General features: G+C 40.6%; 1 protein-coding gene across 2 annotated transcripts; it reads right to left on the minus strand.

Annotated features, from left to right (window-relative positions):
- Positions 1-14,862: 14,862 nt before the first annotated feature.
- Positions 14,863-25,396, minus strand: exoc3l2a (exocyst complex component 3-like 2a). 2 transcript variants are annotated; one of them, XM_026329006.1, is made up of 14 exons: positions 25,243-25,396; positions 24,144-24,167; positions 22,600-23,175; positions 21,587-21,804; positions 20,359-21,097; positions 20,135-20,249; positions 19,944-20,054; positions 19,698-19,798; positions 19,260-19,370; positions 19,002-19,137; positions 18,368-18,490; positions 18,111-18,266; positions 16,943-17,064; positions 14,863-16,017 (listed from the first exon to the last, which is right to left on the minus strand). In XM_026329006.1, exons 3-14 carry the CDS (start codon positions 23,148-23,150, stop codon positions 15,702-15,704), a joined length of 2,799 nt encoding a protein of 932 aa, XP_026184791.1. In that variant the 5' UTR covers positions 23,151-23,175; positions 24,144-24,167; positions 25,243-25,396; the 3' UTR covers positions 14,863-15,701. The 2 variants fall into 2 exon arrangements, with proteins under 2 accessions (XP_026184791.1, XP_026184792.1); XM_026329007.1 differs by lacking the exon at positions 24,144-24,167.
- Between the last annotated feature and the right edge of the window lie 1,670 nt (positions 25,397-27,066).

Below are 27,066 nucleotides of genomic sequence, written 5' to 3' on the forward strand. Positions count from 1 at the left end.
TATTCCCGGTCGGTGAGATGCGCACCGCCGTCAAGTGAGGAAGATCAACCAGGGACAGCAGTTCCGCTCTCTGGTTTGGAAATAAAGGGCGTACATGGATGTATGTGAAAAATGCAGTGTAAAATTATTTTCCTAATATAATAATAATAATTATTGTTATAATATAATTACTTTATTATTGTTGTTGTTGGTATCGCTGAATATCGCTGAGACCTATATATTTATTTATTAGCAACAGTGATGTTAAAATAACCGATACTAGACTATAGCTGACACAAAAGTGAACCTGAATTCTAATATCCTTTCATTGCTTGTTTTAAAAGCACATTGTAAAGTGTCATTTATAGGGGGAAGAAAAAACATTAAATATTGCATGTGAGTACTGAACCTTTAAGGGTCCATGTAATTAGATCAGCATCTCGTCACTGTGCAGTGTCAGGACAACAGGTACTGGATGAGCCGAGCAACGCCCTGTTCGCCAAGCCATGACTTTTATTTTGGAAACCAAAAATTTGGACTTCACATCTAATCATGTTTCACATGGCGCACTTCAGATGCACCACATCAGAGATACTGACAGGTCCAACACAACACAACACAACACAACACAACACAACACAACACAACACAACACAACACAACACAGAATAACACAACACAGCACAACACAGAACAACACAACACAACACAGCACAGAACAACAACACAGCACAACAGAACACATCACAACACATCACAACAACACAACAAAAAGAACAACACAACACTGCACAGCACAACACAACACAGCACAACACATTACAACACAACACAGCACAACAGAACACAACATAGCGCAGAAAAACACAACACAGCACAGAACAACACAGCACAACACAACACAGCACAACACAACACAACACAGCACAGCACAACACAACACAACACAGCAGAGAACAACACAGCACAACAGAACACATCACAACACAACACATCACAACACAACACAACACAATGCAGCACAACACAACACAACACACTGCTGGTTTTAGCAGCTTAGATTTGTGTGTATCTTAGCATGAACTCTCCATAGATGGCTGAACTGCAACTCTTCAGACTCCAACTCTCTGATTCATTTCAGTGTTGTCTGATTTTACATGGCCTGGCTGCTGGGTGGTGGCAGTGATCTGCACAGGGAGAGAAGTCGGCTGCGTGGGCCAAGTCCAAAGTATCATTCATTAAATGTATGAAGTTGTGTAGTAAAATGCAGTAACATCCTGTAAACCTGGCTGAATGACTGGAGAAAATGCCTTGAATTTAGGATGAGGTCTGGGGCAAATTATTAGAACTTCATCAGTTTAGGGCAAAAATCATTGACTCAGTCTCACTTTCTACATTTGGCTTTATATGCTAACCATCCTCTTCTCAGCACACTGAAAACTGCATGCACACCCACAACCATTTGATTATCCTTTTTAGAGCCTGTACACAGCTCTAATCCTCTCTTCTTCAAATCCTGGAAAATATTTCCATGGATATTGCTGGTTTCACTCTGTCCATGCAGTTCAGCTCAGAGCACTTGAAATGGGCAGCCTGGGCTTTGGCGGAGAGAAAAGAAACACACCAGTCGCATGTGTTGGTAGGTGGTTGTCATTGGCTTTATGATGGTACATCAAACTGTATGTGGATTTAGGACATGAGGATGTCTATGCTGAGACACTGTGATTAACAGCTTGTCTTCTCACCAGCTCTTACAGCACGTGGGCATGTCTGGGCATTTCCATAGGTCTGTCTCTAGCACTGGGGTTTAAGATACTACAGTCAGTCTCCCAGTTCAGTTTGTTTCTTCAATTCAATTCAATTCAGTTTTATTTTACAAATCACAATACAAATCATCTCAAGGCACTTTACAAAAAACTAAAAAGCCAACAAATCCCTTATGAGCAAGCAGTAACTGCACATCAGCGATATACAGCTCCAGGACCGGGGACACCTGCAGAAGGTACAGAGAGAGAGAACAGAGAGAGAGGGGGAGAGCACAAACTAGGGGAGAGAGAGAGCACAAGGTTAGTGACATTCAATGGTGGAATATACATGAGGTGGGAGGACAGGAAGAGAGGGGAAGGGAAGGGAAGAGGGGGGGTTAGGGTAGGGGAGCTCAGTGCACCGATGGTCCTCGGGGAGTCTAGGCCTATAGCAGCATAACTAAGGGATGGTTCAGGGTTGCCTGAAGCCAGCCCTAACTATAAGCTTTGTCAAAGAATCTAGCCTTAAAAGTACAGAGTGTCTGCCTCCTGAACCCAGACTTGGGAGCTGGTTCCACAGGAGAGGAGCTTGATAGCTAAAGGCTCTGCCTCCCATTCTACTTTTGGAAACTCTGGGAACCACAAGTAGCCCTGCACTCTGAGAGCAAAGTGGTCTATTGGGATAATATGGTACTATGAGGTCTTTAAGGTATGAAGGAGCTTGATCATGAAGGGATTTGTATGTGAGAAGAAGGATTTTAAATTCTATTCTGGATTTTACAGGAAGCCAATGAAGAGAAGCTAATAGGAGAAACATGATCTCTCTTGCTAGTTCCTGTCAGGTCTCTGGCTGCAGCACTCTGGATTAACTGGAGGCTTTTTATGGAGATACTGGGACATCCAGATAGGAATAAGTTACAGTAATTGAATGCAGCACTAAGGTCTAGGAGGACAAGTATAGAAACAAGTCTATTATCTGAGGCTAAGAGAAGATCACTGGTGACTTTTAACAGTGCTGTTCCTGTACTATGTGCTCTAAATCCTGATTGAAAATCTTGAAATAGCTCATTCCTGTGTAAGTGGTCTGATAGCTGCTTAGCAACAGCTTTTTCTAGGATTTTAGAAATAAATGGTAGGTTGGATATTGGTCTATAATTAGCCAAGACTCCTGGATCAAGACTAGGCTTTTTGAGTAAGGGTTTGATTACTGCAGTCTTAAAGGCCTGTGGTACATAGCCTGATACTAGGGATAAATTTACTCTAAGTCTAATAAACATGAGTTAATTAATGGAAGGGTGTCTTTAAGCAGTCTGGTCAGGATGGGGTCTAAGAGACACATTGATGATTTCGATGAAGCAACTACTGATGTAAATTCAGAGATCTATGGGAGAGAAGCAGCATATTCTTATATGTTTACTTTTTAAATTTAAATCCCCATGTCTGTAGACTGCATCTTGGTTTTTATTATTTTAGAACATCCATACTTTTCGGAATTGGCAACTGTGTATTTTGAAACCAGTTTTTTTCTTCAGTCTTCTCATGTTGGTAACAAAAGTCCTCTGGCAGTCACATTGATCAGTTTCATCAATAGCTCAGTTAGACCTGGTTTCCACTGCTTTATCGAACCATAAAACTGTTTCCCTTAACTGGATCTGTGTTTGCCTGATAATTCTTCCATGGCAGGCCCCTCTCTCTAACCTCTAAACTGCTGCCAACTTCTAATCTGGGCTCCACATACCTGACTGGTGATTCTTGGTTGAGGCTTTCTGTGGAAGCTGAAGCCCAGAATTGGTCTATCTTTATCACCTACACCTTTACACTCCCTGACATTCAAAAGAAACCCTGGTCTCTCATTACCACTGACAATTTAGTGGTTATACTGTGGTCTTTATAATGGTAGACTAGTCCCACCATGCAGATCCCTCCATGCCCTTCTCCATGCTTCGTTTAATTTACGAGGCAGCATAAGCTGTAGTCCAACATGTTTTCTGTTGTAGCCTAGATCCAGCTGGTTTGTGTAACCCTGCATATCTAGCAGCATTGCTTGAGCACAGTTTACCAACAGTAATTTTATAGTGACAATGCTAACATACTCATGTTTATCATCTTAACTTATGTTTATCATCCTTTTAGCACGCTAACAGTTATCAGATGGAGGTGAGTTTTGCAGTACTAGAAAAGACAAATTGACCTGATCCTAGAAGTGTAGGATCAGAGGGCATTTTACATGTCTCTGTACAGCAGTCTGTTGTCTCATGATGAAACATGCCTTAAATCGATGACATATCTCAATCTATCCCAGAATGGTGGACCAAAAGTCAAGGTTCGTTATAATATTGATTCCAAACACCCAATCCAATAATTTCATGAAGTAGAACTGTTCATTGCTTTGCAACAATAGCCACAATGACCTCATACAACCAGTGGTATCACAACAACAGCTACGTCTGTAGGAATGGCACAGAAAAATTATGCACACATGACAAATGAACTGGTAACTAATAATCAGGAAATGGTTTTTAAAAGCATGAATTAACAGCATTGCTCCCAAATATTGCAAACTCAGAATTTGAGAGAGCACTGGGAATTTGTTTGCTAGTTTGATTATCATTTGCATCAAAATGTGACACAGGAAAATTCTGAGAAGCAAACATATGTGGTTCTGCTAAAATCTGTTGTCAAAAATCAGGACCGAAGACATCACCATTAAGAAACAAAAAGAACTATCTAAAACTTTGATTTGTTCAAATAACCTTTGCTGTTCAGTGAGTAAATTAAGTAAGCCTTAGAGTAACATTCATGTGACTTTGAAGACACACTGTACAAACTAGTCCAGTGCATTAAGCAATAGTGCAGCAATAATTTGTAAGTCCAAATCAGAATCAGAAACAGAAACATGATTATTGCCAAGTACGTTTACATGTACCAGGAATTTGTTATGGTGAATACTGTTAGAAAAATATACTTCAAGGAAGGAGGGAAAAATATGGCTAATATATATAAAATAAGAAAAACAGATATATACAATAACATTATGCTGAATATAATGAGTTGCTCTGAGGGCAAAGAAACAAACAAGATCAGTCAAAGCTAGAGAGCAGCAGAGGTTTTGGTTTTGATATGGTTATAGTCAGGGCACATTTAAAGCCATGAGGAAGCTGGTTCCAGCTGTGTGCAGCACAGTAGCTAAAAACAGCTTCACCCTATTTGGTTCTACTAGCTGACTACTCTGTAAACTATCAGGGTTAGAGCCACTTTTCTGCTGACCCCAGGTGAGAGGAAGGGTACACACTGGACAGATCATCAGTCTCTTACATGGCTGACACACAGAGACAAACACTCACATTCACATTCACACCTATGGGCAAGTTAGAGTCACTAATTTAAGCTAGCCTGCATGTGGTTAGACTGTGGGAGGAAGCCAGAGCACCCTGAGAAAGCCAACACAGAGATGGGAAGAACTTGCAAACTCCATATAGAAAAACTTCAATAGGCTCAAGTTTGAACTGTGAACCTTTTTGCTGTGAGGACACAGTGCTAACCACTGTCACCATGCCACCCACTTCAAAATCTGTTCTACGGGTAACTGGTAGGCAGGGTAAAGATTTAAGAAGAGGAGTGATGGTCCTTGTTAAAACTCTGGCAGCAGCATTCTGAATCAACTGAAGTTGTCTAACTGTTTTTGAAAATGTATATTTCATCCTGTTGAAGATGAAGACATGAATACGTTTTTCTAAAGTTTGTCTTGGCATGAGACCTCTAAGATGATAAAATACTAATAAAGATATGGCCTTAATGTGGCCGCTGAAACTAAAATCTGAGTCACTAAAGACACCAAAAGTGTTACTGGAATTTTTGTCTGAAATCAAATGAAGTGATTTCTGTTTTGTCTATTTAATGAAAGGAAATTTATTTGCATTCAAGTATTAACTCACTCTGCACATTAACAGCGTAAGTGTAAGGGATCATAGTCACTTGATCAAAGAGCTAAGATATCTGAGTCTTGTGAAAAGCAACATTATGGTCATGTATGATATTGTCTAGAGGGAGCATGTACTGTTTAATAACAGCCTGAGATGCAAATCCTGGCTCTCAGACTTATGATCACCAATGGAAACAACATCGGCCCCTTCCCTGGACATATGATCTGAATCAACTGAAGACAGTACCTGATAATTCCACCCACCATTCCATTCTGTCAAAAAGGATTTCATGGTCCACAGTATCAAAGGCTGCAGTGACATCAAGCAGCAGCAGAACTGATGCTGTACCTTGAGACAAATGTCATTTCATACCCCTATTTTGGCAGCATCAGTGAACTTGTCTGGAGCTGGACTGAAATCTGTCCAAAAGACAGGTTACATGCCAACCTTCTGAGGCCCCAAGTCCAACTGTTTTCATGCAGTACAAGAAGGAAACCATCAGATTGAAGAATGACAAACACAAGTACACTCTGTTGCAGAAGATGATGAGGAACATACTGTGTTTTATTGGGCTGTCCTAATGTTGTTTCTCATCTACTCTTGTTGTTTGGATTCTATTTTATTTGATTAATGTTTTGAGAAATTAATTCACTTTATTTTATTTTTGTTTTATTCTGCTCTTGGCACTGCAACTCATTTTTTGGATTTACGTAAAAGGACCTTGAATTGATACAGTGCTATTATGTTAATGTTGCTTTACTCTGTCATTTGTTTACATCATGTAACCTGCCACAGAAGCCACCAGGGGGAGGCAATGTGTAACCAATGTTAGCACTGACCTTAAGTTGTCTGAATTGATGAAAATAAAACCATAGCAATACCCATAAAAATATACATATCTGGATCATAATGTATTACATCATTAATCCATACTATGCTTCATTATATCCTTTAAAATAACCCGCAATCATGCTTTCTGGGTTTAAGATTTACATGCATCCAACTTTATCTTCTTTCTAAAAATTGTATATCACATATTTAAGGAATAATACCTACATACATATCTGGGTACAATACTATGCTATAGGTCTGCTAACTTCTAGGTTTCATCACTGAGCCTGCTGAGTTTGTTTCAGTGCGGCAGGTGCCTCTCTGCCCCTTAGTGCCACTCAGTGCTCATGGCCTGCTGTAAAACACAGGAGAAAGCCTGGGGTGCTCATACATTTGTGCTGATGAGTAGGTTCAGATATCGAAGGTCAGTTGGACCAATTGTCAGTTGTGAGAGGGCAAGTTTGCCGTGCGTCAGCAGGAGGGCAAAGAGGATGTGGAGTCATCAGGCTCAAGCTTTAGCTCTCTGCTGATGAAAGATGGATGGAGGTTCATGAGGGGACAAGAGAAGCTGCTGAGAACTCGTGATGCTTTTCACAACACATTTTGGTTGGTGGTTCTTCTAAAACATTTGAACTCACTTCAAAAGCAAGATGATGTTCCTACAGTCAGGTGATAATTATTTTCTTTTCTCAGTGAGCTGAAGATGAACGACAAAAAAAATCATTGCAGTAGAAGCAAATGTAAAGTGTAAAAGCAACATTCAGGTGAACCTGATCAATCACCTATATGCTCAGTGAAAAAATGTCAAACTATTGGTTCTTTAAAAATAGTCATCACATTGTCAGTGATGTAAAGAGCAAATGGTAATTTTAAAATTTTGTTAAGTCTTATAGTTTTAAGGTTTTCTGGAATACTATGCAAATTTAACAAAAAATATACTTACATACAAATAGGGATGAAAAACTGAAAAATGAAATGTACAAAACAGAAACTGGAGCAGTGAGAAAAGGAGAAAATTTGAGACTATCCATGACCATAGTTTAAACCAGCTACTGGTATAAAACACTGCTCATTTACTTAGTTAATGCTATAGGTAATTTTTTGATAACACTTCCGTAGATTTTCTTGAACCAGTGTGTTTACAACATTCAGGTTAATGTCTTGATTCCTTCTTTCACCTCTGGGATTAAGTCAAGTCAAGTCTTGGAGCAGGAGAAACATCTTTTCGTCATACATTCGTGAGCAGGAGTAAAAGTGAAAGATTTCTACAGGAACCCCCTGCAGGGCTTATACATTTAGAAGAGGTTGTTTTTATTAACTGTAATACAGCTTTTAGTCTGCTGAGCATATTCTCCTGTATTTATTTAACCTTTTACTGTTTTTCTTCCCTTTTTACATTATTGTTTATCATGTCAGTAGCTGTTGTTGAATTTTAATATTTGTCCAAAATGCAGCTTAATGATAATTGCTGTAGCTGAAATTTAACACAATGGACAGATTGCGCTGCAGGTCAACATAACCTTTCAGCAATGTGAAAACAACACGACCTACAATCAAATCCACTGAAGTGAAATGCTGGCTCCCTGTGGATTCTGGTACACAGGTCACACTGATGTTTATCCTTTCTTTCACCTCCCTGTGCGATTACATAAACTCATTTTGGGGGCTAATGTTGTGAGTTTACTTTAAATCCTACCACAAATTTGGGCTTCCTGCAACACCTCTTCCTGGTGGGGTACAGAACACAACCTGCTTACGTAAATAAGCTGGGGGAGAACGCAACAAGGAGCCAAAGGTGAGACCCTGTTGCCATATTTCACAAGAGGAACCATTGTTTTGTTTCAGGCTTATTCCTTGCCATGCAAAGTAGTTTCCGTTATTGCAAATGGCCTGAGACAATAAATTTGTTGTTAACAGTAAGAACAGACAACTTACTGGCAGGTAAGGGAAGCCATGATTAAGTGAGGGCAGGCCTCTTCATGAATACTGGAGCTGTACACAAACACAAAGTTATCATCAGGAGAATATTGTCATGTAAGCAGAGACAAGTGACTGAAATTCATCATTCTTTTTATTCTTTAACTTTTCACTAGTCAAATATATCAAAACATCAGCTCCTCCCCTTTTTCTTTGGGAGCTGCTCTGACCATGTTTGTGTTGATAGTTACAACTACAGAAATTCATTCCAGAGAGTAAAGGTGAGGCCTTAGGATAGGCTGTGCATTTCCTTCACAAATACACAGCCTTTAAGGATGTCCGTTCAACCACCCTCTTTTCCATGAAAAGATCTGACAGCACAGTTAGTGTCATCCCCACTCTCTCTTCTTTTTTTTGCTTTCATCTATTTTTAACCTCTTGTTTTTGTGAAGTTAATATAAGAGCTGTTGTATCCTGAAGTAACATCCAACATCTGCATGCTGACATGCCTATGGTGGCAATACCAATACTCTGAGCTAAGCAGGTGTAATGTTTACCATGCTCATTAGTTAGAAGTGAAGCACAACCAAGTACATTTACTCAAGTACAATTCTGAGGCACTTGTGCTTGACCTGAGAAAAACCATTTCCATGCTACTTTTTAATCCACCACATTCATTTAAGTATGTAGTTACTGCTTACTTTGCATTTTTAAAGGATTAAAAGTTATATAATGCACTTAAAGTTATGTATTATGATGCTGCCCCACCTTTACCAGTCTCACCGTTAAAGGTGGGGTGTGTAAAATGTGAGAGATTCAGATTCATGAGAGATTTTGTGTGAGAATGCAGAATGCAGCCTTCTCAGCACCCCTCACACCCCATGCCCATTTCAGGTGTGAGGGAGGGTACAGTGGCCATCACCTTTAACACAAAATATGATTCATTGTCTAGAGCAGGGTGCCCAATCCTGGTCCTGTCACTGGCTTACCCACTGCTGATTACGTGGATCAGGTGTGTTTACTCCATTAGAATCTGGAAGATACCATCTCAGATGAGGGTGGAAGTGAGGGAAGACAAAGTGAAATGGTATCCCCCACCTTCTGATTGGCTGAACATACCTGATCCGAATCAACGTCAAATGTATGTCACTTTTATTACAGTCAAACTTTAAAAATACCGACCCCAAAGTAGGAGCTGAAAAAGTAGCCCCAAAACAGAGTTTTAAGAACTATTTTAGTTCTTAGTTCCTGTGGTTCCTGCGTAAAAGAGGAACTTCCTTCAAAGGTTTTAAGAAATCTGAAAATGTTTGTTTGGTTTGAAAAAGCCCAATAATGCTTTTAACAGAGTATTTCTACAGTGTGATACAGCTGAGGCTGATGGGAATATGATTTTGCAGTGATTTGGTCATAAAACCAGTCAAGCAACACCAGCGTTCATCCTGGGACAACATTTGCTAGCAATCTATACTACAAAAAAAGACTGATTTCATTTTCTGACAACCATAAATGCCTGGACAAAACTGTATGGCAAATTATATTCTAATCTGTACATCAAGCCTACGGCCATGCCTCTAGTATGGTTAATAAAGCAAACTGATAGTTTTCTCTGAGCCAAAACTGGAAGGTTTTCCATCTTCTTATGAACCGCTGTATCATTGTTTGATTGCCACTGATGCTGAGCATCCTGCTGTAATGAGGCCAGGTCTGAGAGGCCAGGGGATGTGCTTGCATAAATACAGGCATTCAGGACCAACAAAGTCTCCCCCTGTTTTTTCTCACAATTATATAGATGTCAAAATAGTTTAAACAAAGGAAAACAAATAACTCCACAGGTTGGGATGTTTACAGTGTTAGTGGCATCAAGCCAGCACAGACCTGAGCAAAATATTTAACTCAGCTCATCCACCCATAACTTTTAGCTCAAATAAAATGCGTCAACATTTACAGGAATAAAGCCTGATGCATATAAGATTTGTTGGTACATTTTAAGAAAGGCAAATGGTTTAAGATATTGTCAAAGTTAATTTTAGATTGCAGTCATTGCTTTGAACAAAGGTGAACTTCCTCCGCTCTGCCTGTAGCCAAGGTCTGAGAATGATGATATAATGTGAATGCTGATAATGAAACAAACAGGTTGGCGTGTCTGCTCAGTCTGACCTAGAGTTGAGTGGGCACTGGCCAGCATAGCCATGTGCCTCTTCATCGCTAAATAAAGATGCACTGAGTGGATACTGCAGATAACATAAATCAGGATATCCCACTTGGAGTGATGAAGTGCACTATTGTTTTGGTTCAAGTGGGCAGCCATCCTGACAGACAGTGTAAACTGGACGTGGGACAGGACAGAAGGTTCCTCTCTATTCAGTCCTGCCCTGATGGGTCATGTAGAACAGGGAGTTTATAAGTAGTTATGAAATGTGTTGGCTGTCAGGACCACACCTCTACCAAAACCCAGGCAAAGTAAATAAGCCAAGAGTCTGCTGGTACTGTACATGCATCTGTGCCAGTAACCATATATGTGTAGTATCTCTATGGTAAAGTGAATGATAATAGTGTGGTCAGCACTGATCTGTACTGCTGTGGTAAAGCAGTATTCAGACATTAAACAAGGCTGTAATTTTAAAATCATAATACCAAAATGATATTGGATGGAGAAGCTACCAAACTTTATATGAATGCATTACACATCAGGATATTATCAACCACAACTTTTCATTTTATACATGTTTCTTTAACCTGGCCTTTCTATGTGGAGTTTGCATGTTCTCCCTGTGCTTGCATGGGTTTTCTCCAGGTACTCTGGTTTCCTCCCACAGTCCAAAAACATGTATGTCAGGTTGACTGGTGACTCTAAATTGCCCATAGGAGTGAGTGTGAGTGTGTGAGGTTGTGTGTCTATTTGTGGCCCTGTGATGGACTGGTGACCTGTCCAGGGTGTACCCCTGCCTTCCACCCGAAAGAGAGCTGGGATAGGCTCCAGCAGATCCCTGTGACCCTGGTTAGGAATAAGGGGGTATAGATGATGGATGGATGGATGGACATGTTTCTTTGTATACAAACAAAGTGAGCAAAGTTGTATGTTATTTGCAAGTTTAGGGGGTACTGGTTGGATGGTTTTGTTACCTGTTGGATGGTTTTGTTACCTGCAATGAGCACCTCCCCTCTCCTCTCCTCTCCTCTCCTCTCCTCTCCTCTCCTCTCCTCTCCTCTCCTCTCCTCTCCTCTCCTCTCCTCTCCTCTCCTCTCCTCTCCTCTCCTCTCTATTGTTGTTCTTTTCTCTCTCCTCTATCCACTCACCCCAACCATAGTTTTTCCTCTCCACTGTCAGCAAGTGCTGCTCATAAGGGATTTGTTGGTTTTCTATGTAAAGTGTCCTGAGATGATTGTATTGTGATTTGGTGTTAAAAATTGAATTGAACTGAATTGAACTTAAACTCAGCCAGGCTGACTGTTTCCAGTCTTGCTAAACTAAGCTGACCCCCTCCTGACTTTACATGTAGATGTAGCAGTCTGTCAAGAGTGTGGTTTCTTCTGATCAAACTCTCTCCAAGCAAACAAGCAAATTTCAAAAAATGTCAAATTATTCCATCAAAGAAGAAAATTGTCCATTTGTATGCTCTTTACTGTTGCCCATTAACGAGAAATTACATAGCTAACATTTCAGTGCTAATTATTTCAGTATAGCAAGGTTTCTAGAATAATTTCTTATATTTCAAGCAGCCGGTGTCCATTTTTTCAGTACACAAACATGTGCAATGGTGCATCACTGCAACATGAAAATATTTGAACTTGCTTAAAACTAGTAGCTGTTAACTTGCTATATTTGTAGGTTGAACATAAATTTATAAATGAGAGTACAGAGCAGGAACCATTTTGGAAAGACACCTGCTGGTGCATTCAAGGATGATTTGATACCTGAGCTTTAAGTGGTTTCTGCTGAAAAACAGTAAATTAATTATTGACATATGCTGTTGGCCAGTCAAAATTAGCAGAGCAAAGCAAGGTACTTCAGCGTTCTCTTTGTTAGAACTCAGTCTACAATTGTTGGCATAACTTAAAAGTTCTTGTCGATACTTGAAACATGCACATCCACTGCAAGAAGCATCAACTAAGGTGTCCACGCTTTATGATAATGACCCTAATGCCCCCACCTTCATTTTAAAAATGTTTACTGACTAACATGATATTTGGCAATAAGTAAGAGATCAATATCAGCCCATTATTTCAGAGAGCTGGTTTCAACACTCTACTCCTAGTTATGAACAAAGAATTATAGACATGGTGTAATAGGAAATAAATTTACTGGAGTGGCCTTGTCTAGACTAAACAAGCCCTAGTGCTCAGAACTGAGCTGAAAGAAGTGCCCCTCTTAGCCATGACACAATCTCTTAATTGAACACTTTTAGATGTATAGAGCACTGCATGAGAAGTAAACAATCAGAAAAGAGTGGAACCATGAAAAGTGCATGACAGTGTGAACAAAGACAGGGCACGGCTTGCTTCCGAAAACAAACAGTGAATACAGCCAGATGGATTTTCCATTGCAGAGCTGTGTTAATGGGAGGAAGCAGGGGAGTGCTTCCCAGGGATTGCATTGTGATACTTTGGACTGTTCCACCTTCAGTAGCTCGATCGAGGGAAACCTCCAAGACTTTGGCCCTCATTTCTATCTGCCCTCCTCAGCTAGAGATGCTAATCCCTGCCTGGGATACCTGAAAAACAGCCGTCTGGCATCCTGCTATATGAGAGGATGTCTGATAAACCTCTTAGATATACATATGACTCAGAAGCTGCATTGCCAAACTTAACATTTAGTTGATGCCAACTACACTTAATGTTCTTCCTGTCCTGTCCCACAAATTCGTGGAACTTATTAAAAATAAAAACAAGAGCAAGGTGCAATCCCAGGTCAAGATTTCTAGATCTATTGTTGGTAACAGGTAAACAGCTTGAAGAAATACTGAAGGATGTTTAAAACCATTTTTATTTTTATCCCTTGTTGTGCACTGGCCATTTTTAGCCATAAATCAAACACATCTTGTACCTATATCTTCCTAAGTCTATTTTAATTTTGTGTTACATGCTGTGACACATTCCTAGAAGATAAAACCCCTATTTCCCGAAAACCTTTTCTAAAATATATTTACATATATATTGCCATGCTTGTAAAGTTGGTGTATCACCTAAGATAAATCCAGTTGTATTTTACATCTGTACATTTATTTGTGTTCATCTATTATTGCTTCCTTCTTTGCAGTTCTCATCACATAGCCTTAATTACTTGCAAGTATGGAGTGTGTCGTTCATACACATGGTATATTGTGGAATACTGTACTCATTACCATTAACAATGGAGGGAAGCCCTAATCATAAAACATACAGGCAGGAGGTAAATGCTAAATATTTAAAGGCATTAAATTTACTCACAAATGTTTTCATTGTTACATGGTTGCTTTCACATTCACCTGCTGATCGGGGAAATTTTCTCTGTGCTCATGTACATGCTGTGCATAATATATGATGTCACAACTGGCTTGGAGCCCAGCTGTGGCGCAGTATATGGAAACCAGTAGGATAGAAATGTGTAGCCTGCACTGCACATATATGGACTCACTCTATGAGAGCAATTAGCAGCAATTATAGTTTTGAAATGATCAATATTTGTATATATATATATATATATATATATATATATATATATATATATATATATATATATAAATTCTGGATTTTTAGGTGAGCAAGAACAGGTAGATGCCATTGTAATAATTACAGAATTAGAAATGATTTAGTTTTAAAACATATCTTCTATTCTTTGATTGTTTTTTGCTTCTGTCACTGGATGATACACTACAGTAGTCCAAATGCAAAAGGCAAGGACACAAACCTTTTTCAACCAGTTTCTATCTGAGTTTCAGATACTATAGATGATATAGATGAAAGAACATTAATCAAATCTAAAATATAAACTTGTTGGATCACTATGATTACCTGAGGTCCATCACATTCTGTGAAGAGACACAAGCTTTCCTCCTTGGCCTCACTACTTTCATGATGATGCCCTGTCTCCTGAATGATATTCAAATATGTGTCAATTCAACCTTCACCTGTAAATTCCCGCACGCTGACAATAAAGCTAATGAACTGATATTTCAGTGAAACCACATGGCCATTCAGATTGAGCCATATAGTCAGAAAGGTCTGTGTGCAGCATGACCCCTCCTGATCCTGCCTGACTTTGTTTTGAGAAGGGCACAAGCAGTTCAGACATGAAAAAGCTCCTTTCCCTGCTATTACCTTCAGTCTGCAGCAGAGGGGAAATTCCCTCCTAGCATGTAACATAAACCTGCCTCCAATAAAAGCATCCGTTGGCACCTCAAAAAACGTCCCGTTGTTGGCCTCAGAGTGTATGACCCTTCTTGTACAAGAAACAAGGCTTTATGAAGTAGCCATGACGGAGCCCCATATTTCAAGATCTCAATTTATTAAGCAAAGCTGCCATATCCTAATGATAAACAGCACAGGCATAATGTATATGTGTGTGTAAATCTGTACTAGCAACATTGGTTCTCTGTCAGACCCCCAGGCCTGTGCCTGTCAAACTGCTCGTTAGCATTGCACAGATTTGTTTAACATACCTCTGGACTCAGTGTCTGACAGAACATAATGTTTGAGTCTGAAGTGGGCACAATATGACAATACAATACATCAATAAACAATACCTGACATAACTATGCTTCAGATATACACAATAGGGTATTTACACCCACAATGACAGGCCTGCTGAATCTGTCTCATATACCCACTCAATGGGCATTTATTATGTTTCCAGCAACAGATCCATTTCATTCACAGTGAGAGTTCAACACATTTCCATTTCCATACACTATGTCCTTACATACAGCTCCACTATATACCAGAGAATGGGTATATATGGTTAGGTAAATATATGTTAAACAGCAAACATCTTAGATCATATTTCATTGCACCTGCTAGCAGATGTTTCAGTAATGATGTGGAGGAATGAAAAGCTAAAGAAGCATGAAAAAGTTACATTTTGGAGATATTTTATACCACTAGTTTACTTCTGTATTTGTGTATATTAAAACAAAACAGCTATAAATCATGATTGGCTAATATGGTACTCCGTCTGTTTCACATTTCCATTAAAAATGCATATGCTGGAATGGAGAAATGTCAGTGAGTGTGTACAGTACGAGTAGTACCTGAGGTTTTTGATCAAGGTGCATATACATCTCATCAGTATGCTCACAGCATGTCTGTGACTTCATTCAAATACTAACAGCTAGTCTTCCCTGTGAAGTTTATTTGCATCTTCCATATTCTCAGCAGGTTGAGGTGACACATTTCTGGAACTTGTCCTGTGGTCTCGCCTTGGACGGTGCTCTGACAACCAGTTGGAGACAGTCATGGCAAGACGGAGGAGACCTAGGCTGATACAGTGCACCTCAGAGGTGATGGGGATGTCAGAAAATACAGCATGATCTCGGCACATTAGGGCACTGCTGCATTCAAAGTCTTTAACAATGTTGAGGATCTCCTGGCGTTCTGCCTGGCGCATCATTCCTCGTATGTTCAGCAGGGTGGAGACATGCTTCTTCCTGTGGAGAGGAAGGATATGAAGAGGAGGATGAAGGGCAGGGGGGTACATAGGTAGTAATGGAAATTAGATGTTTGGTGTCATCACAGACTGTCATGATTTTGGCTAACAGTCACACGTCTCTGACTCACAGTAGGAGTTTCTGGGAAATAACACCAGATTTGACATCACTTTCTAAAAATGGCACATTTCAGAAGAGCTATCTAGGGTGTAGCCATATTAATCCTTACTAAAGCATTTACTAACAACTTTCTACATCTACATACAACATATTTACGTAGGTCGTGTGTGCATGAATGGACTCTGCTGCTGCTAAATGAAACACCCAAAAAACTCAAGGAAGGCCAGCAGCCATTGATGTCCAAAAATACCAGTAGGGTATGCCATGCAGTAAACAAAAGGGGTGAGTCAATCATTCACTTAGCATGACTTAAGCTCCAATCTACTATATTTTTGCAGTCGACTTCCACACCTCTCCCCCTTTGATTCTAACTGTGGCACCAGGCTGTCTCCTGCAGGGTGAAAAGAACAGGAAGTACTCGGCAGCAGTTTCCTGTCTGCTCCGCAGAGAGTTATGCGTCACATGCAGTCATAGGATGCCAACCGTCACCTGAGTTTTAATCTGTGCACAAACAGCCTGGCTGGGTCTCCCCTTGAGGGCTCTCAGCCTCATTCATTCTCAAAACAGACCCACGCTCTTCTCCAAAAATAGCAAAGTTAATGTAGATGTGTTTTCACGCGCCTTTTCCTTGTTTTGATCCATTGTGCCAAAAAAGAAAAAAGCATACATAGTCTTACATTTTTCCTGCTTAGGCTAAGTGCCAAAAACAGCACTCTGAATTTGTAGCAGTAAGCAGAAAAGAACCTTTGGGGGTACTGGACAAATAATCTGTTTTTATACAATGTTAATTGTTTAAAACCCTCACCGTATATCTGGAAACTCTTTCACCAGGACAGCAACCTCCATCTGGATGGAGGGAGTGTCCTCCAGGAGAATGATGTCAGCCAGGTGGCAGATGATGCTGTCCAACCAGGATGAGTTTGATTCCTGAAATAAGAGAAGATACAGTAAGGAGTGTAGCAGCAATTTCATTATCATACAACTAGAAACATTTGTTACCACAAAAACTGTGAACTGATTATTACATCTGCCGCTAATCAACCTAAATACTAAGTTTCCTTCACGTTATTTCTTAAATGTGTTTATAAAGATAGCATTTAAACATGTGCTTTTAAGATGATGCATGACCAGCAGCCGAGTGAACAATCAGATCTTCAGAGGAAACACAGCTCAGATTAGTACAGCTAAAGGCCAAAGGCCAAACATTTAAGTGAAGTGAAAAACAAAACTCCACCTCTGTTTTTCTAGGTTCTGTTTTTCCTTCAAACACTCAGGGAAAAGAAAGTAGTATACTTTGGCTTGGCATTCACTAAAAATAGTCATTAAAAATGACCCATACTCCCCCCTAGCTCAAGTTCCCACTTGCCAAAGACACTTCAACTCATTCCTCTTTAAAAAAAAAAGGCCATCAAGGTCACCGCAGAGCCACATCAAAGCAGGCCAGCTGACAGGAACAGGAAGTTCCTTCTGAACAGAGCAGCTTCCTGTTGTCAGCTAAGGTGATGGACATTTGTTTGAACTTGCACACAGAAAGAGGGCAAATGCCACTCCGTCAGGCCTGGGTCTTTTACACTCTCTTCCCCCCTATGGCAAGTGCTAACGTAAGCCTGGTCCATCCATCTCCATCTCACTGACGGCGACCATTTTTCAGAACTTGCTCTTGTATCAACACTGTCAAGTAAGTTATTCCTGAACTAGGAAGTTTGAGGGTCGGGCTCCCTTCACAGCCACCAGGCCCTGTGTTCTCGTCACCAGCCCTCAGTGTATTGAACTATGAGTATTTTGGGATCATTTATACTGCTTGGCATCCCCTGGAAAATAAGCATAGGTTCTGTCTTGGATGTCATGGATTTCATTGTCCTTCTTGAGGCCATTTGCCAGACAACATTATCATGGGAGTTGTACAGAACTTCTTACTGACAATACCTGCTTCAATTAAATAAAGATATCACCGTGGTGAACACCAGACTCACCAGATCTTTAAAGAGTCCTTTCAGATGTTTGGCCTCATCTTGGAGGCGGAAAGCCATCCTCTTCCTCATCTTAGAGGATGTGCAAATCACCCGTCCCCGCATGATGGCTCGGACATACTCCACAAGGACCCGCCGGTGCACCTCGCCCACCAGCGTCTATTGGCCATTCATGACATCAATCACTGATGGTACATCAAGCAAATACTGTGTAGTTTAATTTAACATGTCAAACACCCCATTCAACTGATCACTGTTACCTGATATGGAGGAGAGTCCATCCGTCTGAACTTCTTGAAGTGTTGTTTAATGCTGGCTTCAATGGCCTCAAAGGCCTCTGTGTTGTTCAGCCATTTTCTCTTTATCAGTTTGTCAAAGAAAGGCTGGAACAGCAGATCGAGTGCTATTTAGCATAAAGTACTGCACTTTAGTCTAGTTTTGATGTGACCTTACTTGAGTATTTCATTTGTTTGATTGTTTACTTTTCTGCTCCACTAAACTGTTAAGTAGAAAACATATGACTGCCTTATAAAATACGATTACATTTTCAGATGAAATTGGCTAACGTAAAGTCATTTCAAACTACAACAATAAAATCCTGTTATAGATCAGTAGGACTAAGCAAATATCTAAAATAGCAGCACTCCACGTAATTAGTGCTCTCTTGAACATTTGCATCTTACAACTTCATGTACACTGTGGTGATAAGCAGTATTTTCCATAATAAGCAATACTGTGAAAACCTGATTGACAATGGTTTTGCTACTTTGAACTATGACAACAGGAAAAAATGTTTTGGGTAAAGGAAGCTCTTCAGCATGACCCTGAAGAGAGACCTGTAAAAGGAAAATATGCTTCAAGGATCAACATTAGACTTGCTACTACCTTACTCACCCTGATGCGCTCGAACAGTCTGTCAGTAAGCATCCTGACTGACTGGCTGATGATCCTGTCCAGGGAAGAGTTGGCTCTCTGTGCTGACTCCTCGCTGCCCTGTGGGTCACACTGCCTGCAGCGCTCCACAAAGGCTCTAGAGGACATACAGAGATATGACATTGCACTTTCAGCAAATTACTGCAATGACTTGTCTCCAAAAAAGGGCAAAATAACAGTTCAGTTCACTTGAATAATGTTCACTTTTTGCCTGTGTACCTGAGAGGAGGGCAGCAGTTGACCAGAGCTATGGTCCTCGAAACATATCCATCACCCCGGTCTCCAAATTCTGCCTGAGTCTCATGAAACATTTCCACCTTCCTCTGGAAACTGAACACATTGAGACTTTATGAGAACTTTATGAGAACCTACTGAAGTTATATACAGTCTTGTCCTGTTCTAAAAAAAAAATCTGGTAACAGCAAGACTCTTCCCTATCTTCAAGACAAAGTTTATAGTAGCCTACTATAAACAACGGCATTAAAAAAACACCACCATTCCAACACCAGTACTACTCTGTACTTTCTGAAGTGTATTGTTCGCAGTTCAGTCAATGGCAAACCATGCAATTTTAATTTGATTTGCAACCTTCATCATGTTTCGTTATAAATCATCAACGTTTTCCTGACTTTATTCCTTTCAATTAGCATAACTCACTTGTAGAGAAAGTCTGCCAATCCAATGAGACTGCAGCGAGCCACTCTTGCCCCTAGAAAATGGTTGACAGATGTGGATCTGTCCAAATCCACCTTTAGTCTCTGGAAATGTGAAAGACAGTAATAAAACGTTATCTTTGGGAAATCATTAAAATAATAATAATAAAATAGAATAAAAATAATAATAAAAGTCAGTTTATTTAAATAAGGTTTATTTTCACAGCAAAAATAATGTGTGACAAAGTACCTGTATGACAGAGCGTGCTAGGTGAGACTGATACTCCTCTATGTGCAGAGCCTGGGCCCATCGTCTCTCCTCTTCATCCAGAACCTGAATCAGCTCTGTTGTCACTTTATCCTGAAAATAACAGCACACATGAAAAGTGTCTGCTATCTGGATTTCCTATGGGACTAACATGGAAAAATACAATTACTTACCCTGACAATACTGATGCAGTCTTGTTCCAGCCTGTCCACTGTGTCTTGAAGCAAAATGGGTTCCAGTGGGGCATAGTTGATAGGTGTGGTTGTGCCAATGGTTCCTAGGACATCCCTGGTGGAAAGCGATGAATCATTACTGACGCAACTTTCAGGTTTGTAACAGAGGTTTGATATGTCATTTTTGCAATAAGCACCCAGATTCATTGTCTAAGGTACCCTACCTGTTGTAGATGTTGTAGAACCAGTCCAGCAGAGAGTAGACATCTGAAATTTGCAGCGGGTTACTAGTAATGGACCGAAGACGTTTGGCCACAGCTCGATGGTAACTTTCTACATACACCTGGAACGCAGCAAACTCCTCTGGGTAAATGGATATAGCATTCCTTCTTGCTGCATCTAGGTCATCCACCATGCGGCTCCTCAGGCGCTCCAGATATGAGGCCAGCTGGCCTGCCTGCGTGTCCACCTGTTGTGGCAGACTCCAGTCTGCGGCCTCTGCCACAGCCTGCCTCCACTTCATCTTCAGCCGCCGGGGCCGCTGACTGAGCTGCATCTGGAGGCCGTCTCGCTCTGACTTGGTTTCCTCTCTCAGGGCCCAGGCAGCATCTGCATGTTCCTCCTGTTGAATCACCAGCACCACTAGCCCAAGGTTGGGACCAGCACTGGGCTGGCGAAGGGACTCACGCACTACGTCCCACATCTCCTTCTGCAGTGCCTCATACAAGAGCTCCACATCCTTGGCTTTTCGTCGGCTCGAGTCCAGTGTTGCATTGGAGCTAAGGGAGTCATCTATGGAGGTGGATGACAAGGGGATCATGCTGGACGGCGTGCTTGGAGTAAGGGTGGGAGTAGATGTGGTCGGCAGGAGAGACAGTAGCTCACACTCTCGTTCCAACTCCTGAATGTGTGTGTCAGCCAAGAGAAGATCTCTGTGGTTGACCAACTGAAGGATCTCTAGTACTGGGTGAACAAGAAGTAAAAAAGAAAGCTATGCTTACTCACAAAGTAGATGACTGGCCAACCAACTGGCAAAGTGTATAGCTGTTTTTACAGTTATTCAGTAGCTGTGCATGTGCCTGACTGACAAATTGGGTTATTTGTTGCTTATTCTGCACACTCTTCCATTCTTAGTGAGGTTCCCTCTGGAGCAGTTACTTGGTTAAATCTAGAGAAACCTGTGGTAGGAGGAAGTGCAGTCATTTCCTGATTTCACAGTCTGTTGGTGATTGAACCCAGTGACTCATGGATCTGGAGACCCCTCAGCCTCATCTGAGAATTGTCTAGGACTGAAAGGAAGCACTGGTGAAGCCTGACCAGGAAGACCAAAGTTCTCCAATGCAGGGAAGACTACTCAAAAAATACTGATTCTACAAGGGCACTTGATACACAAGCACATGTCTGTGATTTGGCTCTAGATGTTTTTGCACTTGATGTTTCCTCAAATATTACCTGAGAGAGGCTCTCTGGTTTTAACAACAGGTTCCTCCTCCACGGTTTCCTCCTCCGTCTCTTGGGAGGCCTTGTCAGACATGGATTCTCTCTTCAGCTTGCCCAGACTGACCATCCTGAGGAAGGAGGACCGCCTGGAAGCCTCTGCCTCGCTGTCTGCACTCAGGTCCCCACAGGGCAGGCTTTCTCTGCGCTCCTCCTTACGTCGACCTGTAAAGCTGCACAACATGTGCAGTGGCAACACTGAATGAAAAACTGCTGCATATTTTGATTTAAAATAAAAAGACAGTGACTGCATGATTTGGAAACATAGGAAACACATTTAGAAAACTTGTGTTGTGCTGCCCAGTAGCAGCTATAGTTGGAATGCCAGATATTCACACATCTGCTAAACTGCCTGTGTTCTGAACAATCCCATTCAATAAGCACAGCAAGTACACAACATGTCAGTGAAAACAAAAGAGGTTCCGTAGATCAAGAGGTTGTTGTAGCACATTACATAATTCCTTAGAAAAAATACCTCACACAGATACATACACACACACTATGTTATTCTATTACTGAACACCAAAACTAAAAAGGGATTTTCTATTTTTCAGCCTCTCCTCTGGGACTCAGGGATTAATTTGTCTCTTAGACTCAAATTGACTCTGATTTGTATGCAACAGTCTTTTGTGAAAGTAGCATTACTGTTATAATAAAGTAATAGGATGTTGCTGTTTATTTTCTACATACTTGCAGTTTGCAGCTATCATTTTTATCTTCCTTCATTGCATAGTTTGGTGGATCATTGCAGAGCCTTCTAAAAGGATTTCTCCTGGACCTTTTGGCTAGAAAAAGTCTTTTCTGTTTTGCCCTTTTTGATTTTCATCATGGAGTTCTCTGGGTTTATTCACTACACACTGTATATACCGAAGCACCTTTACCATGTGTATCAAAAATTGTTTTTTTTTTTTCATCTAAAATATGATTTGAACAGATTTGGACTCTTCCTCCTCTCCATCCCCCCTTACCGGAGTAGAGTCATAATTCCCTCTGAGCTTCTGCGTAGTCCTTTCTTTTTCTCCCTCTCTGGGGGGAGTGTGTTTGAATCTCCAGGGTTATAATGGGGAGAAGGAGAGTTGCTCCCCCATACACTGCGTCCTGATATGCGGAGACCCTTTCCCAGTTTTCCTAGGGTTTTGAGGGGAGTCACTCCACAGATCCTCTCCAGGGTCCCTCTGAGAGGTTTCCCTTTAGGGTTCCCTGCCCCATGCCTCTCTGCATTCACCTCATTTTCTTCCTCTTCTCCATCACGGGAGGACCTGAGGTGGAGGTTTCCCCTCACCTCCCTCATGATGAGGCCCATGTCGCCTCCATTCCTCTCATCCTCGTCCAGGTCGACGTCTTCAAAAGGGTTCAGGTTCTTGTTCAGATCCTTCAGGTCATTTAGCTCCTTCAGATCATTGAGATCATTCAAGTCCCTCAGATCCAAGTCCAGGCGGGGCAGGATTAGTTCACCATTCACTCTTGGGAACTCATGGCAGCTCTTGGACCTTCCTGGGAGCTTCTTCAGAATGGGCATGGTTGCAGTTCAGGTTAAAATAGAACTAAAAAAACAGGAATCTGTGTAAGATTTTGTTAGAAACTTTAAGAAAAGTGTTATCAAAAGGCCAGTTACCATATGACTATCAAATCCATTTTAGAATAAATTATTTATTAATATTTACTCAAACACTTTCTTGCACTATATTTCACACTGGTGTAAAACACAACACATATAAATCTACTATGACAATACCAGAAAATAACACAGAAAATTAATAAATACCTGTTAAATTTCAATATAAAATTGGCTGTAAGACCCACTGTGAGGGGACTTTTCTGATTCAGTTTTTTATCCCTCTTAATTACAACACAACCTGGACATCCTGGATCAACATGCTCTAATATTTTAAGTATATATTTTCTCTTACCCAGCACAGCCTTAGAAGTGAGTATGTCAGGATTCTAAACAAATTTCTGCTTTTAAGTATTTTTACACAGTTTACACAGTCCTTCCAGACAGATTATTTAGTTGTGCATCTAAGTAGACATTTTTTCCCTCCTGTGGGTTTCAGTATAGCCTAATGTTCTTGCACTGAGCCACACTGAAATGACATTATGTTGTTAACAACTCTGAGTTTGACTCTGATGTTACATTGATTGATTACATTGGGTTTACATTCTTCTGTGTAACATCAGTTGAGAGCTGATTCAATTTCATCTACGCCACAGGAGCTCGTCCTCTGTTCTCAAGTCTGCCATGCTTGTTGCATGGCAGAATCGCTTATTTGCCCATATGTTCATTGAAACTGTTCTGTTTGCTGTAACTGTTTCTCCAGTCCATATTGATTGCAAGGCGTTCCCTTGATTTCAGTACAAGAGGTGGAGGGGGCGTACTGCAGTGTAGAAAATACTAGCTACTAGTTCAGGTGAAGCTATGAGAAAGCTTTTGCAAAATTAGAGAAATTAAGTGGGTATTTTCCAAATGACAGCTTCATTACAAAATTCCATCTTGGTATCACAATCATCCTACCTTTGGTCAGCAAAGAAACACTGTCTGTGAAAACACAAAGAAAGAATTTTATACTAACAAACGGTAACCTTGGATAATAGCCAATTTGTTTGCCAATTTTTGCTGTGGAGTTTGTCACCTCACCCTTACATGGCAAACTTATCAAAAAGGGAGTCAGTATGGAAAGGAACAATTACAGCACTTAAAAACTTTTAAGCATCTGAGTGTTATTTTAAGAAAGATTTGGAAAGTGTGGGCCTATCCTTTAATGCTGCTTTTTGATACTAACATTACTAAAAGTTGAATGTTGGGAAAATCCCTATGCCAGTGCTCAGAGTATCTTTGGCTTTATTTCCACGCACAATATTGATAAAAAATAAGCCTAAGTAAAATTATTTCTGTAGTCTGATCAAACACATAACAGATTAGTTAGTGTGCTCTGTGTATTTATTGAGGTTTAAATATCTTGAGTGTCTTATCTAAAAATTGAGAATATTTATTTGTCTCCTTCATTATACTGAATTTAAGCCATTTTCAACAGTCCATTTTCATTATCCAAGGTGTTTGTCTCTCACCACTGTATACACACCTTCCGGTTTTTGTTTTGTTTTTTACTTTGTTTTTTTTGTTCACAAGCTGACTTAAGATCATCCGAACAATTAACATTTTTAAGTCATTTAGTCAGTATATAGAAAAACTGCAGTATGTTTATGTATAAACAGATAGAATAGACAGGTTAGACTGTTATGTGGTATCAAAAAATCTAATATTTGTGTTGAAATTTATGAAGAATTTATGAAATGTTACTGTGAGGTCACCTTATATATAGTATGATATATGGATAAAGAAACCATATACTATATTTACATGCTTTCAATTTTCAGTTTACTTTGTATTATACATTTGTCATTTTAAATTTATCTATGGCTAAACATGGTTTTCAAGCATTGAATATGCTGCTGTTCCTGAAATAGACAAAATACAGTAACTTGTACGGAGAAGCACCATTTTATGATCATTAATCAGGTTAACAGACAGAACAGAAACAGTTCCTCTTCAGCAAACCAAATGAAAGTCATCACTCCAAACAGTGACTGTCAGTTCAGAAAATGAGACTTACCTGATGAGATTGCCTTGCAATGTTTTAGTATAATGTCATCCTGGAGTATGCTGGCTGCAGAGTGTGTGCATGTGTGTGTATGACTGATCAATGTAAGAGCATGTCTGAAAGTACTCTGTGACTCAAGAGAGCAATGTGGCTGCCTGTGGTTTCCTGACAGACTCTATTGTGGTGGAAGGTGATATGTTTTCCTGAGGAAAGGCCCGTCCCGTCCCGTCCCCTCTCCACCTCCTACACTGTCGACCCTCCATCCACCCACCGTCTCACCGTCCCTCACACCCGCTCCCTAGGGACTCTTCTAATTACACTAATTGCATTAGCTGTACAGTAAAGGAAGATGGAGTTGCACATAGCATTCCTTTGCAGATTTTTATGTTGTTAACAGCTCAACACACTGTTTGCTTACATGTGTGTTTCTGTGTGCACTAGTTTCTGTTAGAAGCAGATAATGAGAATGATTCAATGTGAGTGGCCTTGAGTCTAAATCCATTTATACACCATCAGCAGTGCATTTTTCCTCATTGGAAGGCTTTAGGTGGTCAGATCTGAACTAAAATGAAAATCAACACTATGGTGCTGCAATATTGTGTGTCTCAAATACAGAGTTTCAAGGTCACTATAGCCATGACAGGCCTCAAAAGTCCCATCAAGAGCAAAGCAGTAAGGTAAAACTGTTGAAGTATATATGAGAGTAGTGTGCATGTGCCTCAGAGCTGTACAGTACAACTTAAAAAAAATAACAAAGCAAAACAACTTGTCAACAAGGCAAGACAAAAGTTAGAGTTAAATCCCAAGATCTGGGAGCAGATTCTGGAGGAAGTGAAGTTGGTTTCCTTATACATATGCATTTCCTCTTACCTTTGTCTCAACACAGCCTTTTACCCTAAGCCTCACCAATCATGTCTTAGGATGCTTAACCTGACCTCAACCTTGCCCTAACCCCAACCTGTTACCTCTGCCTACTCTCAAGTCTTAGGGTCTAAAATTTACTGTTGGCCAGACATTTCCCTTATGCTCCCAGGCCTACTCAGTGTGGCTCCCTCCTGCCACACAGTGTCCAATCTGGTTAGGACAAGAGGTGGTGTCCCTGTCCAGTAAACATGACTGTTCAGGCAAGACCACCAATCTCTGTTGTCATGTGTGGGTGTCTCATTCAATCACTGGGCTTCTGTAAAGTCATCCATTCATCTTCAGCGGCAGCCCTGAATATCATGGAGCCCAAACTGAAGCCCAGTGTCATCTTCATCAGTATGTTCCAGTAGTGGAGCAGCAATACCAGAGTGAAAAAAGTGCTGTAATCTAAATTCCACCTGAATACAAGAGTATCAGCATAAAAGTACCAAAAGGAAGAGTACGTGATTTTCAGAATGTGACTTTTCACATGAATTAATATGTGAAAAGTCACATTCTGAAAGAGGAGAGGAGGCCCCCGGGGAAGACCCAGGACATGCTGGAGGGACTATGTCTCCCGGGTGGCCTGGGAACGCCTCGTTGTTCCCCCGGAAGAGCTGGAAGAAGTGTCCAGGGAGAAGGAAGTCTGGGTATCCCTGATTCGGCTACTGCCCCCGCGACCTGGCCCCGGATAAGCGGAAGAAGATGGATGGATGGATGGATGGATGGATGGATGGATGGATGGACTTTTCACATGAATTAATATTACATATTTATCACTTTAATGTTGTAGCATGTACTATAAGGGTTGAGCCAATCATTTCAAGCACTTTACATACTTCTGGGTGACTTGTAAAGACAAAACACAAATTACATATACATACAGATCCCAAAATAGAGTCTCAGGAGGCCGACCCCAGAGACGGACAGATG

This window comes from Mastacembelus armatus, chromosome 14, assembly GCF_900324485.2.
Source record: "Mastacembelus armatus chromosome 14, fMasArm1.2, whole genome shotgun sequence".
Classification (NCBI taxonomy): Eukaryota; Metazoa; Chordata; class Actinopteri; order Synbranchiformes; family Mastacembelidae; genus Mastacembelus; species Mastacembelus armatus.